At 41.0% G+C, this 15,392-nt stretch overlaps 1 protein-coding gene across 1 annotated transcript; it reads right to left on the reverse strand.

The window, feature by feature from the left end:
- Positions 1-15: 15 nt before the first annotated feature.
- Positions 16-15,347, reverse strand: LOC146671120 (transmembrane protein 184B-like). The gene is made up of 9 exons (XM_085403306.1): positions 14,863-15,347; positions 12,268-12,501; positions 8,404-8,569; positions 3,773-3,863; positions 3,496-3,571; positions 3,182-3,273; positions 2,898-3,067; positions 1,869-2,063; positions 16-1,007 (listed from the first exon to the last, which is right to left on the reverse strand). Exons 2-9 carry the CDS (start codon positions 12,499-12,501, stop codon positions 778-780), a joined length of 1,254 nt encoding a protein of 417 aa, XP_085259432.1. The 5' UTR covers positions 14,863-15,347; the 3' UTR covers positions 16-777.
- Positions 15,348-15,392: the final 45 nt, after the last annotated feature.

Genomic DNA, 15,392 nt, shown 5'->3' on the forward strand with positions numbered 1-15,392 from the left:
CCTTCGAGCTCAAACAACATTTAGATAAAATATTTATTTGTCATTGAAGTCATATATTAAAAATAACCCCTGCAATTCAAAGGTCACTTGAAAAAAACAACAAACCTAAACTTTAAGACAGTGTCTTGGTATTTGGAGCAAAGGGTGCTATTTGGCAATATATAATTACAAAGAGCGAGAGCGCTAGCAGAGAGGTGAGGAGGAATATTGATATTGATTATGAATCAGTGTAAAGAGTAAAGAATAAAGAGGCCACGTGTCTCAGAAGAAAATGGCACTTATTTTCTCCAGCTCATATCTAACTTTTTTAATGCCATAGTGTCATTAGTGCAGGATTAAGATGGTATAATGCAGGCACGGTTATCTGTACGAATCCATTTTCCACGGGTGAATACAAAAAATGCATTTCTTTCAGCGATGGCCTAAAATCACAACTAAAACAACACAAATAATAGCTTGGACAGTTAAAGAATCAACCTCACTCCTCCCTCACTTTATTTGTAACATCTACATTCTTTTCACGCTCCTCATTTCCGTGCTGTAGCAAACATTTCCTTTTTCCTTAGAAAGAACTCTGCCCTGCCTCGGTTTCAGCAATCTGGCAACCATGTGACATAAATCTGATCTTTCACTGTTATCTAAATGTGAAATAACCAGAACCACAGCCTGAACTTCCATGTTGAGGTCGGGGAAAAAAGATCCGATTCTTCCGTGGCTGCTAAAAACTTGAGAAGGGCTACAGGAGTAAGGGTTAGCCTCTGAGTGTGTGTTTGAGTCTCAGAACTCATCATCAGAGCTGAGTAGAAGGGTCTTTTCATTGTCCCCGCGGGTGCTGATGTTACTGTGGCTGCGGGAGAGCGGTGGCCCTCCACTTCGCTCTAACGTAGACTGCTGGGTGTACTGCTGATAAGCTGGGGAGAAGTTGTGGATGGCGTCCTGGACCATGTCTCCTGGATTCATCGTCTCCTTCAGGCTGCTGGAAATGCTCTTCATTGGGGCACAGCGACCTGGAGGTGTGATGGGAAGGTGGTAAATATTAAAAAGAGACACTGAATGGAAGCAATACATGAGCGAAAAAGGAAAGAAACTAAGTTTCCATCCCAACTGCCAGCTGGATTGTCCAAATAAACCTAAGCATTGTTGCAAAGAATATAAAATATATTAAGATAAATATTATCCCTCCATCTGGCATATTTATTATCAAGGCAAGGGTTTACGACAAGGGTAGGACCACAGACTGAACAAAGTGGGAAGGTGGAATTAGCTGACTGCAAAATAAATGAGAGAACACAAAACAACACAGCGAAATATCCATCATTTCAAAATCTAATGGAAACATAAATATCTGTATTTTCTATACAATGCTGAAAATGAAACACTGAACTGAAACACATAACACAAGCGATGGAAATGCAATATTTTTTTAAACCACAATCAAGGAGAAAAAAAAGACATCAAATTCCATTTTAACATAAACAACTGAGTCACATACAGACAAAACATAGCTAACATCAGACGTACCGTACTGTCCATAGATAGGAAATGAGCCTTGAGTGCCGCAGAGTGAAGGAGGAGGAAAAGGAGAGAAAGAGATAAGAAACACAAGAAGGTCAAGATGAAAATAAAAGAATAGAAAAGAGGGCAGATGAAAAGAGAACAACTCAAAAATAAACAGATTGTTGAAGATAGGAATCAAAGTAAAGAGGAAGGGACACAAAGAGTGAGGTCAGATTAGCTTTGAAAGACTTCATCAAGAACCCTCTGTTAATCACATAATAACAATACTATAATACTGTTAGTTGCTCTTTGAACATTTCACTCTCTACCACAACCAGACATCAACGCACACACATAAACATGCCGCTTACCATATGAATCCAGCCTTTTGTCCATGTAGACCTTGTAAGTAAAAGCATGGCGCAAAGCAATAGCAGCAAAGAACATCTCAATGCAGATGATGAAGTTTTGGTAGCCAGCAGCAACTGTTCCTTCCCCCACAGAGAAATCAGCAGAGTTGATCTGGGGGATAGCGCCACACTTCTCCAGGATGGCCAGCAACATCCCTGAAATATACAAAGATAAGATATGAAAACATAAATCAAAACACTGATGTATTACTCCATGAGAGTTCAGCAACATTTGAATCTGTGCATGGAAATGCCCAAAACTGGCACTAAAATAAACATATTTGGACCTGGCACAAAAAACCTTTTTGGTCTGTAAAGCTAACAGACAGGTTGCTTTAAACAGTAAAAACTCTTTCAATGTTAGCGCCAGAGCCACACCGATTAGTGAATACTGAGAGACAAAATGAGCAGCTGTCTACTGGGGTTCTTTTCCATTAATTAAAGTCACTATGTTTGAGGTTGCAGTTCCTTATATGACATATATTGTAGTTTCCTCTGTGATTAATTCTTCAAACAACCCATCAAAGAATTCTGTGCTCCAGTTTTGGTGGGTTGTTTTTAGCACAAAATAGCAGGTATCTGTGTTGGTATGAACCCTTCATGGAGTCTAACCAAGCTTGGTAGGGTTAGATGAAAAATTTGCACTCCACCACATCATCCAAAATTGTCCATTCTGGCAAAAGCACAGCGGCAACAGAAATGATGCAAGAATCAAGGCTTCAAAATGTAAGAGAACCAGTGGCTATATCCATCTGTTATATACAGCCTAGGCTAGGGAGCCGGGGACTGAAGAGATCACCTCTCACTGGGACTGTTTCTACAGTATCTACAGTATAGTGACTAGAATGAGCAGTCTTCCTTGTTCCAACTCGCAACTCTTCAAGTCTGAGTTTACATTGGTCACCTTTGCTAGGTTTCCAGTTGTGTATAACAAGCTACTTCCAAGGTGAATTAAGAGAGGATGTATAAAGTTAATACACACACACTTACCCTGCCAGAAGGAGAGAAAGATGACTGACTTGACCATGAAGAACTTGAGCACTGGGTTATACGGGACGAGCAGCTCACGTGTGGCAAAGTAGAAGAGGAAGAGAGCGTAGAGGGACAGACTCACAGAGATGTTGTAGATAATTGTGATATACAAGTAGCCACTAGCCACACTGGAGGAGACAGAAAAAAAAAAGATTATATAAATGCAAAATCAAACAGTCATTTCAACTAAAGCTAAACACTAAGATGCTGATGCTCTGGTTGACAGTGCTGTGGAAACATACTTGAAGTCTCCATCTCTGTATTTCCCAAAGGCCTGAAGGATGACAGTGATCACTGCCATCAGTGGTTTTACCACGCAGAACTGGAGAGTTGCCTGCACAGAAGTGAAAGACATAACAGTTGATGATGTGTGATACCTACAGTCATTCAAGCTTAAAATATTTGCAAGTAGATATTTTGGGTATGCTTACGAACACGTTACACTTTTAGTAAATGGAGAAAACATGTATTAATACTTGTCTGTCACAGTGGACACCACAACACTCAAACAGAGTCAGTACAACCTAAACCTCCACCCAAACTAAAACACTCATACCTGTTTGCAAAACCTGAGGAAGCCAATGGAGTAGGTCCTGCCCCACAGACAGCATGTCCCATACATACAGCTTGACCTAAAGTGACATACAGGTTAAAAAATACACACACACACACACACACACACACACACACACACACACACACACACACACACACACACACACACACACACACACACACACACACACACACACACACACACACACACTTAACATGAAACAACTGAAGTAACCAATTATATGGGCAGTTATACTATGAAAAGGAATCAGACTTACTCGATGGGTTTCCCTCTGATTTCAGCCATTATGGCGCTCTCTCCTCCCAGATACTCGTAACACAAACTCAGGAAGTTGTAGATGACAAAAGCTGGAGAGGATGACACAGAGAAAAGGTTACAGTTTTCCAAAGTGGCTCTCTGCATCTGGAAAACAATTGCCAGATTTAAATTTTTTTTATTTTTTTTTTAACTGGAGTTAAGCTGCATCAGAAAGCACAAATGAGAAACTGCGTCATCAAACTAAGGAACTGCATATCAGTGATATGACAGGAAGAGAAACCGCAACCTTCATAATCTTGCAGGATTTAGAACTCCAAAAACTAAGCAAACAAGCTAAAAAAATACACTGAAATGACAGATATACAATGTGATCAACACACAGTGGTAGAGCTCAGGCAGTAGAGTAGCTCACCTACTAATCAGAAGGTTGGTGGTTGCTGCTCCAGTCTGCACGGGCAACATACTACTAACCCCAATTTGTTATCCAGCAGAGTATGATTGTGTGTGAATGTTAGGTAGAAAACACTTACACAGGAAAGACATAGAAAAAAGTACTTGTGTGAATGGGTGAACGAGGCAAGTTGTAAAGCACTCTGAGTGCTCATTTAGTGAGATATAAGAATCAGTCCATCTATCACACTAGTAAAGGAATTACTATGCTTTAATAACTCTGTGTAACTCTAATAGTAACAGTTAGATTTTGCTGACTCTATTTCAGAACTGCTGAGACTGCCATTTCTAGACAGGAAGTGAAACTTATCAGTAGTCTTATGAATGACTAGCAAACACAGAACGAGCCTTTGACTGTGCATCCAGGCACAGTAATTCTTCTATGCAGCAAAAAACACCCTGCAACAGTAAAAGCTTGTGACAGTAAACGCTTACTGAGAGCAGTGTTGGTCAAGTAATACCTAATTACTGATTACTTCCCCAAAAAAGTAATCCCGTTACTTTACTGATTACTTATTTCCAAAAGTAATTAATTACTTAGTTACTTTTTAAAAACACGATTTACAACCTGAATAGGTGATAAAGTGATAGATCTTTCAGCCCAATTCTACTTTTTCTACATAATCCATCATACAGAATGTAATCAAATGGAAAAGTCTCTTTTTAAAACTTGTTTTATTAGTTTTAATCTTTTAACTTTATGCATCAAGCAAAAATTTAATTATATGCAACATTCTCTGACTGGAAGAAATTTGTTTAATATTTAAACCTATTTTCTGCACATTCCAGCACATAAAATAAATAAATATATATTTGTGTTTACACTCACTCTTTCAAATAGATGCAAGTAAAACACAACAGACAATAAATAGAGTCAAAGACTAGCAGTCCTGTTGCTCTATTTTCACCTGTAAAGCAGGAGTGGGGTAGGCAGAGGTTTACCCTGGTGCAGGTGAGCCGCGGTCAGTTGAAGAATCCGCGAGTTTCTCTGTGAGTTTCCCATTACGTCGTTGCGCACTCAATGCTTGCTCGGAAGTTTAAGGGTTTTTTTCGCTGTAAAAAGAAGTTTTCTTCCCACGCACAACGGACGCTAATGTTTTTGTCACTTTTTATGGAATCAAACTCAAAGGTCAGTACTTCCACGCTTTAAACTCTGCACGCTCATACTCTCTCCTGCACTCGATATATGATCCATTGTTGATCTGCACGCAACTGTTGTCACAAACGTCGCACTTGCTTACGTCACTGTCATGAGACATTCTCGCAAAAAAAAAAAAAAAAAAAAAAAAAAAAAAAAAAAAATCACGGTTTTAGTAACGCAGTGTTCCTACGTGAAAGTAACGGTAATCTAATTACCGTTTTTGCAATAGTAATCCCTTACTTTATTCGTTACTTGAAAAAAGTAATTGGGTTACAGTAACGCGTTACTGCCCATCTGACTGAGAGAGAACATTTTTTTGCCAGAAATTAAAAAAAAAAAAAAAAACAATTTACAGTTATATATGTAGACCATTGTGTAATTCATCATTATCTGATATCAAAAATGTAAAAACATTCTCCTGGATTTAATATCCATTATTCTTTAAAAATCTAAATATTTTTAGAAAAATCTCAACAAAGCATATAGGGCAGTTGCATCATACAGTGGGGCAAAAAAGTATTTAGTCAGCCACCGATTGTGCAAGTTCCCCCACCTAAAATGATGACAGAGGTCAGTAATTTGCACCAGAGGTACACTTCAACTGTGAGAGACAGAATGTGAAAAAAAAATCCATGAATCCACATGGTAGGATTTGTAAAGAATTTATTCGTAAATCAGGGTGGAAAATAAGTATTTGGTCAATAACAAAAATACAACTCAATACTTTGTAACATAACCTTTGTTGGCAATAACAGAGGTCAAACGTTTACTATAGGCCTTTACCAGGTTTGCACACACAGTAGCTGGTATTTTGGCCCATTCCTCCATGCAGATCTTCTCGAGAGCAGTGATGTTTTGGGGCTGTCGCCGAGCAACACGGACTTTCAACTCCCGCCACAGATTTTCTATGGGGTTGAGGTCTGGAGACTGGCTAGGCCACTCCAGGACTTTCAAATGCTTCTTACGGAGCCACTCCTTTGTTGCCCGGGCGGTGTGTTTTGAATCATTGTCATGTTGGAAGACCCAGCCTCGTTTCATCTTCAAAGTTCTCACTGATGGAAGGAGGTTTTGGCTCAAAATCTCACGATACATGGCCCCATTCATTCTGTCCTTAACACGGATCAGTCGTCCTGTCCCCTTGGCAGAAAAACAGCCCCATAGCATGATGTTTCCACCCCCATGCTTCACAGTAGGTATGGTGTTCTTGGGATGCAACTCAGTATTTGTCTTCCTCCAAACACGACGAGTTGAGTTTATACCAAAAAGTTCTACTTTGGTTTCATCTGACCACATGACATTCTCCCAATCCTCTGCTGTATCATCCATGTGCTCTCTGGCAAACTTCAGACGGGCCTGGACATGCACTGGCTTCAGCAGCGGAACACGTCTGGCACTGCGGGATTTGATTCCCTGCCGTTGTAGTGTGTTACTGATGGTGACCTTTGTTACTTTGGTCCCAGCTCTCTGCAGGTCATTCACCAGGTCCCCCCGTGTGGTTCTGGGATCTTTGCTCACCGTTCTCATGATCATTTTGACCCCACGGGATAAGATCTTGCGTGGAGCCCCAGATCGAGGGAGATTATCAGTGGTCTTGTATGTCTTCCATTTTCTGATGATTGCTCCCACAGTTGATTTTTTCACACCAAGCTGCTTGCCTATTGTAGATTCACTCTTCCCAGTCTGGTGCAGGTCTACAATACTTTTCCTGGTGTCCTTCGAAAGCTCTTTGGTCTTGGCCATGGCGGCGTTTGGAGTCTGACTGTTTGAGGCTGTGGACAGGTGTCTTTTATACAGATGATGAGTTCAAACAGGTGCCATTCATACAGGTAACGAGTGGGGGACAGAAAAGCTTCTTACAGAAGACGTTACAGGTCTGTGAGAGCCAGAGATTTTCCTTGTTTGAGGTGACCAAATACTTATTTTCCACCCTGATTTACGAATAAATTCTTTACAAATCCTACCATGTGGATTCATGGATTTTTTTTTTTCACATTCTGTCTCTCACAGTTGAAGTGTACCTCTGGTGCAAATTACTGACCTCTGTCATCATTTTAAGTGGGGGAACTTGCACAATCGGTGGCTGACTAAATACTTTTTTGCCCCACTGTATTCTGTGCGGTGGTCAGTGGTTTACTTTCTATTTTGCTGAGGAGTAACACGCAATTTAAAAAAACTAACTGGGCTGCACAGTGATCGCAGTTTTCCTGCTGGCCCAGGTGTTTGTCGGCTAATCTAAGGGTAATCCACAGACTCAGGCTCCCTGCTGCCTCAGCTTTCTTTACAGTTGAAAGCTGCTGAGCTTAAAAGTAAGCCTGTGATTGCAGCACATGGACGACAATTGGGTCCTGGGTTTTTCAGTACTGCATAATTACAGATACAGTATGTTTTAACTCTGAAACAAGAACATACGAAGAAGCTAATATTCTTTTGAATGGCTTCTCCACGTAAACCTAAGGTTTGAACAGTGGGTGGGTTGGGCTTTTGTGCCTAGATCACAATGTCATCATCATAAAGGGTACAAAAAAACTGACATGGAGTCCTTAGAGCAGTTTGAAATCTGAGCTTCTGTCTCACTGGGGTTACGTGTACGTACACCGACATCCTAACCTAAAACTCGGTTTATGTTTATTATAAGCATCCACTACTAGTTACCAACAATATACTATAAATGACAGAAAATACCAAAAAGCACTTTGAATAATGGTGGGATACATCATGATTTATCTGCTTAGAAGTGAGATGCCTTCTCAAGCATTTGCTCTTTTTCCACTCAGTTGCTAGGATACCTGTCCCCCCTCCCTGCAATCCCAACAGGCCATGGAGACATGAGAACAAAGATGGCAACCTTTGTAAATGAACACACTGTAAAGGCCCTCTGTTAGTGGGCACAGCACATAAATTCTTACACCCTCACACTTACTCTCATTGTTGTGTTAAATGCTGACCATACTGTGATGGCACATGTGGCAGCGTATATTCCTGCGTGCAACATAATAGGCTAGTGTATTTAATTTGACTCTGTTACTTTGTCCACTCACCTTCATAGCAGTCTCGGACTGTGTCGAAGTACACGTAATACTCCTCGTTGGTGAAGAAAAGCAGGCTGAGCCAGGAGTCAAAGGCATAGATGGGAACTATGAAGAGGATCCTAACTATGTGCCGCTGCTCGTTTGGAGAGCTGTAGTAACGTAGGTGCATGTAGATCTGAAAAAGAGGTTAGAGAAACATAAGTTCATCTAAACATATAAAGTCATTTATTTAGAAATCTAAGATTAAACTGCTCCTATAAAAGACACCATCATCTAACAAGGAGCTCCATATGCTGGAAAAAGCCTCCATAACTTAAAGACAAAATTAAACGAGCAAGTAAATATTGTGCAGCACTGGCAAAGGTGTATCTACACTCACCACCCATTTGATTAGTTACTGAAGTTAGGTAGTTGCTGAAGTTCGAATTGAGCATGAGAACGAAGAAGAAATGTAAATTATGTGACTTTAAACTTAGCATGGTTGTTAAGGCCAGATGGGCTGAGTATTTCACAAAGTGCTGATCTATTGGGATTTTCCCACACAACCATCTGTAGGGTTTACAGAGAATGGTCTGAAAAAGAGAAAACATCCTGTGAAAATGCCCTGTTAATGTCAGAGAAGACCGAGAAGAATGATCAGGTTACTTTCAGCTGATTGGAACACAACAGTAACTCAAATAACTACTTGTTACAGCCAAGGCACAATACGGTCGACCTTGATGAGCTAGAGCAAATTGGAAAAACAATGCTTGATCTGATGCAACATTCAGATAGTAGGTCCACACAACATGGATGGACCGATCCTGCCTTGTATCAAAGTTTAAGGCTGGTGGTGGTGGTGTAAAGGTATTCAGGGTTATTTTCTTGACATACTTTGGACCACCAACTGCGCATCATTTAAAGGTGAAAGCCTACAGTATATCGATCTTTTAATGACTGCTTCCAGCAGGATAACGCACCACGTTGCAAAGCTCAAATCATCTCAAAATGGTTTCGTGAACATGATAAGATCACCGTACTGAAATGGTCTCCACAGTCACCAGATTTCAATCAAATAGAGCTCCTTTGGGATGTGGTGAAATGTAAAATTCACATCATGGATGTGGAGCTGACAAATCTGCACCAATTGTGTGATGTCATGTCAATGTTGACCAAAATCTCTGCTAAAAATCAATGCCATGAAGAATTCAGGCAATTCTGACGGCAAAAGCAGGTCCAACCAGGTATTAGCAACGTGTACCGAACAAAATGGTCAGTAAATTTAAACCTGCTCATGAGAGCATCTACACCTATAAAAACAGAGATAATGAAAAACCCTGTTGACATGCTATGTATGGGCTGCATAAACAAAGAAGGAAAATGGTATCAGGTTTCCACCAACAACCTAATGTACCACGTAATATTTCTAATTTTTAAAATGCAAACATACTGTATTTAAACTTGCCTATATAATGATTAAATTTCCTAAACTTTATTTAAAGTTTAGTTTAAAAAAAAATAGGACCTAAACTAAAACATGGTAAAGTCTGGCAGGGAGCGTGTTTGGGGCCTGCACATAGAGTGAGACAAAAGCTATCAGTGTCATGGAAAAGGGCGTGCTGGTACTGACCAAATAAAAGCGTCAATGCAAAAATGAAATGTGACCCAATAATTGTTTTATCTTGATTTTCTTGTTTTTATAATAATTGAAGCCAAAAATTGTAACTGAAAAAAAATGGGTTAGTAGTTGTCACATTAAAAAAACAACAACAAAGAAACAAAAAACAACTAAAAGCACAACATGAGATCAACATGGATCAGTTTTCTCACTGCAAAACCACAGTTCAAAATGTGCTAGGTAATCAGGGTGGCCCAAAGTAATGGCTACCTCATGAAACCTGCATGTGTGCAGTCAGTATACACTTGCCAGAGTCTGATACTGGAATAGAGTGAGTTTGCAGGGTGTGTGTTGTGAGTGTGTGCTTGATGGGGGTAACTGATACTGAGCTTTTATCACTCCTTTTCAGAGAAGCAGATGGCAGGAAGGACAGGGTGGGCTGCTGTCACCAGCACCTCTGTCTGCGCCCTGTGGCTCTTTTCCACTTACACAATGTCCACACCTATCACCTTTCCTGGCCTGTAAACAGACACACCTCTGGTAAAATAACAAACATTGAAAGGGGAGGGGGGGACAACACACCAGGCCAGACAGTGCACTCACAGGCAATCATTGCTAGGTGACCCTACTTTCAGCACACACATCTCCTGCTCCTGTACGGTGTTATACTCAAGCCAGGAGCACCTGTTGCCAGAGCGACACAAGGCTATTCTTTAACCGAGTGTGTGAAGAGCATCGGCAAACAATGGAAGAGAAATCATTCAACTATGCCTCGAGGTACAATAGATCCCCCTTACATAAAAGGGATGTTACCTGAATGCTTCAGTGTAACATGAGGGCTGACAAACAAAGAAACCTGACAAGGTAAACTGCTCTTATTCCATGAATTGCAGTTCTCTGCAGGGCTCGCACACAGCACTCCACAGGCTTTTAGTACTGCTGAGGTCTTGCCATACAGCCATCGTAAATTGTCCCAAGCTGGATAAATTTAAGAGGGCCGGATTAAATTCAGTCAATCAAACTTGGCACTCTCGTGTGTTCGCGCTCAAGGTTGCCACAAACTAGAATATTCCAAGTTTTTACAGCCTGCAAGGAAAATTTATAGCATGTTGTTTTGCCCATCTCTTTTTCACTGCACTTATGTAATCGTACTACTGCCAGCCCCAAATAAAACACAAAGACATGTATTCGTTTTACTTGTTTCTAATGTTTAATGCTTGCAGCCATCTTAAACCTGGCTCCTAAAGGCTGCTTTAAAGATTTAAATGTGGCTCGGTGACTAAAGACACTAGACTAGGACAAAACTCAATGTCAGCAATTTAGGATGACTGTCTCCCTGCTCCCCGCAAGTCAGTGGAATTAAAGCCATAAAGAAGTAAATATTTCTGAGCTGTGGCAATGGGAGCTTTTTTCATATGATGTCTCCTGCAGCTAACACAACTGGGCATGGTAACAAACAGCAGAGTAGGTTTAGCTGTCTGTGTCAGTCCACATTTCAGCAGGAATTGTCAGTATACAGCCTAGATGCATCAAACTTGTTTTCCAAACAACAACAAATTAGATCCACGTGGCACAATTTGGCTTGCAATGAACCTGTAATGTTGCTGAAATCTCACCATGTGTAGGAGCCTTTAGAAAGCAGATTGTAGATGAGAATAAGTACTTATTTAACTTCTTCACGAACACAGTGTAGCCAATTCATGGGAATGGGATGTTATTTATCACCTTCACATCAAAAACAAAACAAATTTGCAGACAGAAAATCCCATAATATTTGGAAGAAGAATATTTCCTCATATGAAGCACATAACACTACATGTGCTTGGTGTGTGAACATCCACATAAAGAGTCAACCAACCTTTAATTAAGTCTAAATAAAATCAAACAATCATGATCATGATTCAAATTTGGGTTTTGAGTCACTTACCCAAAACACTGACATTGAGATCAATGTTTCGGGTAAGTGCTATGGGCAAAGACGGGAAAACAGATGTAACCACATTGAATGAAACCATTAACAACATGTTAGCAAAGAGTGCATTTGAGTTTTGCCTAGTGACATATTTTGACCAAATAAAAAGCATAACCTGGTTATTCCTTTAGTGAAACCACCACATAGTCAACAGGTTCCCAAATACCCTTGGACTGTAGAAAGAACTCTCAAAACCCTGTAACTATTATTATTTAACCTCTTAGATCACAGTTTACCCTCTCACAGGTAGCTGTTAGTGGAACATTTCATTTAAACCCGCTGACCATTTAACCACTCTGCTTACCTGGTGGCATGTGATCAGAAGAGCTGTCCAAACAAAAAACCCTGATATAGTTTGGGCAGTGGAGGTCATGAGGAAAATTGGCTCATCTGGTGTTACCACTGGGGTTTTAGGCACCCATGATGTGTTGGATCCTTGTGGGGCTGTAGTGGCTGGGGACCCCAGGGTGAGGCCGCTAGGAGAGTCATTCTCCAACCTCTCTGACAGCCGCTTGACTCGCCACCAAAGCTGACTCATCTGAATGAAGAAAGGACACTCCATCAACAAATATGCTTCTTGTATCACACTTAATTTACCCTCGACATTTTTAATAGCATGCATCGATCAACAGAACATGTTCCAGTTTGTAAAGCCTGAATAAAACACTCTTGATGTGTAAATGCATCTCAGTGGGCTCGTGCGGCCAACGACCTAAATCTCATGCCAATATCTGCCGAAGCTGGAACGAGAAAACAGCAAAAGATAAAGAGCAGAGCAAAGTAGGACAGTGCACAAAAAAGTGCAAATGACACTGCACGGCTGGCAGACGTATGAAGCCAGATCAAATGGAAGAAGTGAAAAGAGGAAGCACAAGGTAGGCGGGTGAGGAGGCACTGGTGAAAACGGGCAAAAAACACACACATCAAGACATGGAGCAGAGGGCTGAAAAATCCCTAAATCACACAGTGACAGATCCGTAAGATCTGGTGACCCAGTTTCTCCTCTTCTTGTTCCCAGTGCTCTGCTCTGGGCAGAATGAAGTGGAGTGCAGCTAGAAATAGCACTATGCACAAACATATCTCATGAGAGTAGTGAAACACCTTTGCACAAATTAGTCAAAAAACGCAGAACTAACACGATCATGCCTGTGGCTGCATGTGGTTGGTGAAAGCTGAAAGCAGTAGAAATTAAAGGAAACAACTGCACGCAAATGTACATTAGGAAAATGGATAAAGGTGTTCTGAAGTTTCTATTCCACAAAGCTAATGGAACAGCCTCAGAATCTTGGGGGCTGGAGGGTATCCAGGCTGTGCATCCTGAACAGGCCCATCACATGGCCAGACACATCCATGCTCTCATTCACACCTATAACCAATTTAGGCACAGGGGGAGCACACAAACTCCACACAGCTGCCTGAGTACACCACTTCTGCAGCTCATAATGACATAATTATGAGCTGCAGAAGTGGCATTCATCTCATAATTACACAGGACTGATGAGGACAAGTGAAAACTAGACAGGCGACCGGCCAAACCGGCACTCACAACATCACACACACATCGAGACAGATGCTCTGCTACACTCCCCCGCCCCCAATCATCAAATTACATCTCCCTGCAACCGTCATCTCTCCACCTACGTCAATGTCTTGGCACAGATTTTCAGGAAGGCAATAATCTAATAGTTTGCAGTGAAAACTAATTTCACAATGACTTTCAAAGCCTCCTGAAACACCAGCTAAATATAGGGTGATTGCACAGTGTTGTCATGGATGACTCATGCCACTTTGCCAAAGCCTAAATCAGCTTGTGGCAATGCAGCAACTGGGAATGAGCCAGTGTGTCGCTTTCTCTCTCTCTCTCTCTCTCTCTCTCTCTCTCTCTCTCTCTCTCACACACACACACACACACACACACACACACACACACACTCCAGAATATGTTTTCGTTGAAAACAAACAAACAAAAAACAAACAAACCCAGAAATAAATTTAGAACCCTACAGACAATTCAGTCTAAATGCTTTGCTTGTTTTTAATACCACCACAAAGACACAAGTAGAATATTGTTATTAGCATTATTATTGATTTTAGTTGTACTAGTAAATATTATTATTTGAGTAATTAAAGAGGTTTCAGTGTGATCAGGATCACGTTGATTTAACAGCTGAATTTCTATGTCCAAAATGATAATGTTATGTTTGGTTTTGCCATGTTCTGGTAAGTAAACAGTTAGAAAATGACTTTATTTATAGTATGTAAATCAGTTAAAACATGCCATGTTAAAATAAACATACAAATGATCTGCATATTATCCGTATTAAAGTCTGTGCTCACTGCTGTGCATACGCAATGGAGATGATCAGCACCTTGCACTTACACCTCGCTGGTTCCCAGTGGGCCACAGACAAGACAGATCATCAGTCCTGCTGACTGCACCCGGGGAAAGATTTCAAAACATGCATTGTACTTCGACATCAATCGAATTGGCAGTCTTTGTGACAAGAATTAAGACTTCAGGCCAGGAAAGCTGTCTGAAACATACTGTAACACACCAGGGCACCGAGGCTGTGTTCAGCCAGATGAAGTGAACACAACAGGATTCAGCAGTGGTTACAACTCATTTTTATAGTGTTAAGAGCAGATTAAAGAAAATACACAAAGGACGAGAAGTCAAGCTTCCCAGCTTTCAACCCTTCGTATTAGTGCACACAGCCGTGCTATACATGCAATATCAGACAGGTGAAAAATTCAGGCGGGATAACAGTTAGCACACAAATGCTGATTTATGACAAGGTATTTGAGCCATTCCGTTATGAGTGTTAGGAAAGACACAATAAAAGCGGAAAATTACAGCCGCTGATCGGCGCTCATGACTCCGTGCTGCCGCTTTGCTTACCTCCTCTGCAGTTGTTTGATGTGCGCCGATTTGAATCCAGGCATCAACTTAGCTCATCGTCTCGAATCCAATCTCGAGCCTTTCGGGAGTATAAAAAGTTACCGAGCCAAGCTATTGCATTCAAACGAGGGAAAGCCACGTATGTAATCACTGCATCTTTCTTTCAATTCCGGAAACTGGCTTCTTCTGCGGGAAGAGTCGACAGCTGAGCTTTAATGACGCCGACCTCAGCTGCTAACCAGTGTTAGCGAGCCCTTTTCTAGCCTAACACAAACTTAGCAGTTACTTCTTCCAGTAGAGACAAACCAAAGACGTATAACACGGTTTTAGAAAGCTTTAAATAAAACACGACGCTGAGGTGTAAACTGAGAAAATAACTGGTATTAGCTTGCCATTTCCAATCCAATGCTAATGGACTACTAACGCCGTTATTTCACCCACATCAGCAGCAGCAGTTCTCTGTATCAACAGCAGCGACTCCGCTCAGCGCATGCGCAGTCACGCCTTTGTCGTTCTCCGTGCTTGGCCAT

The sequence above is a fragment of the Rhamphochromis longiceps genome, linkage group LG4 (genome assembly GCF_057381845.1).
Source record: "Rhamphochromis longiceps isolate RC_006_pf linkage group LG4, R_longiceps_female_GT1.1, whole genome shotgun sequence".
Lineage (NCBI taxonomy): Eukaryota > Metazoa > Chordata > Actinopteri > Cichliformes > Cichlidae > Rhamphochromis > Rhamphochromis longiceps.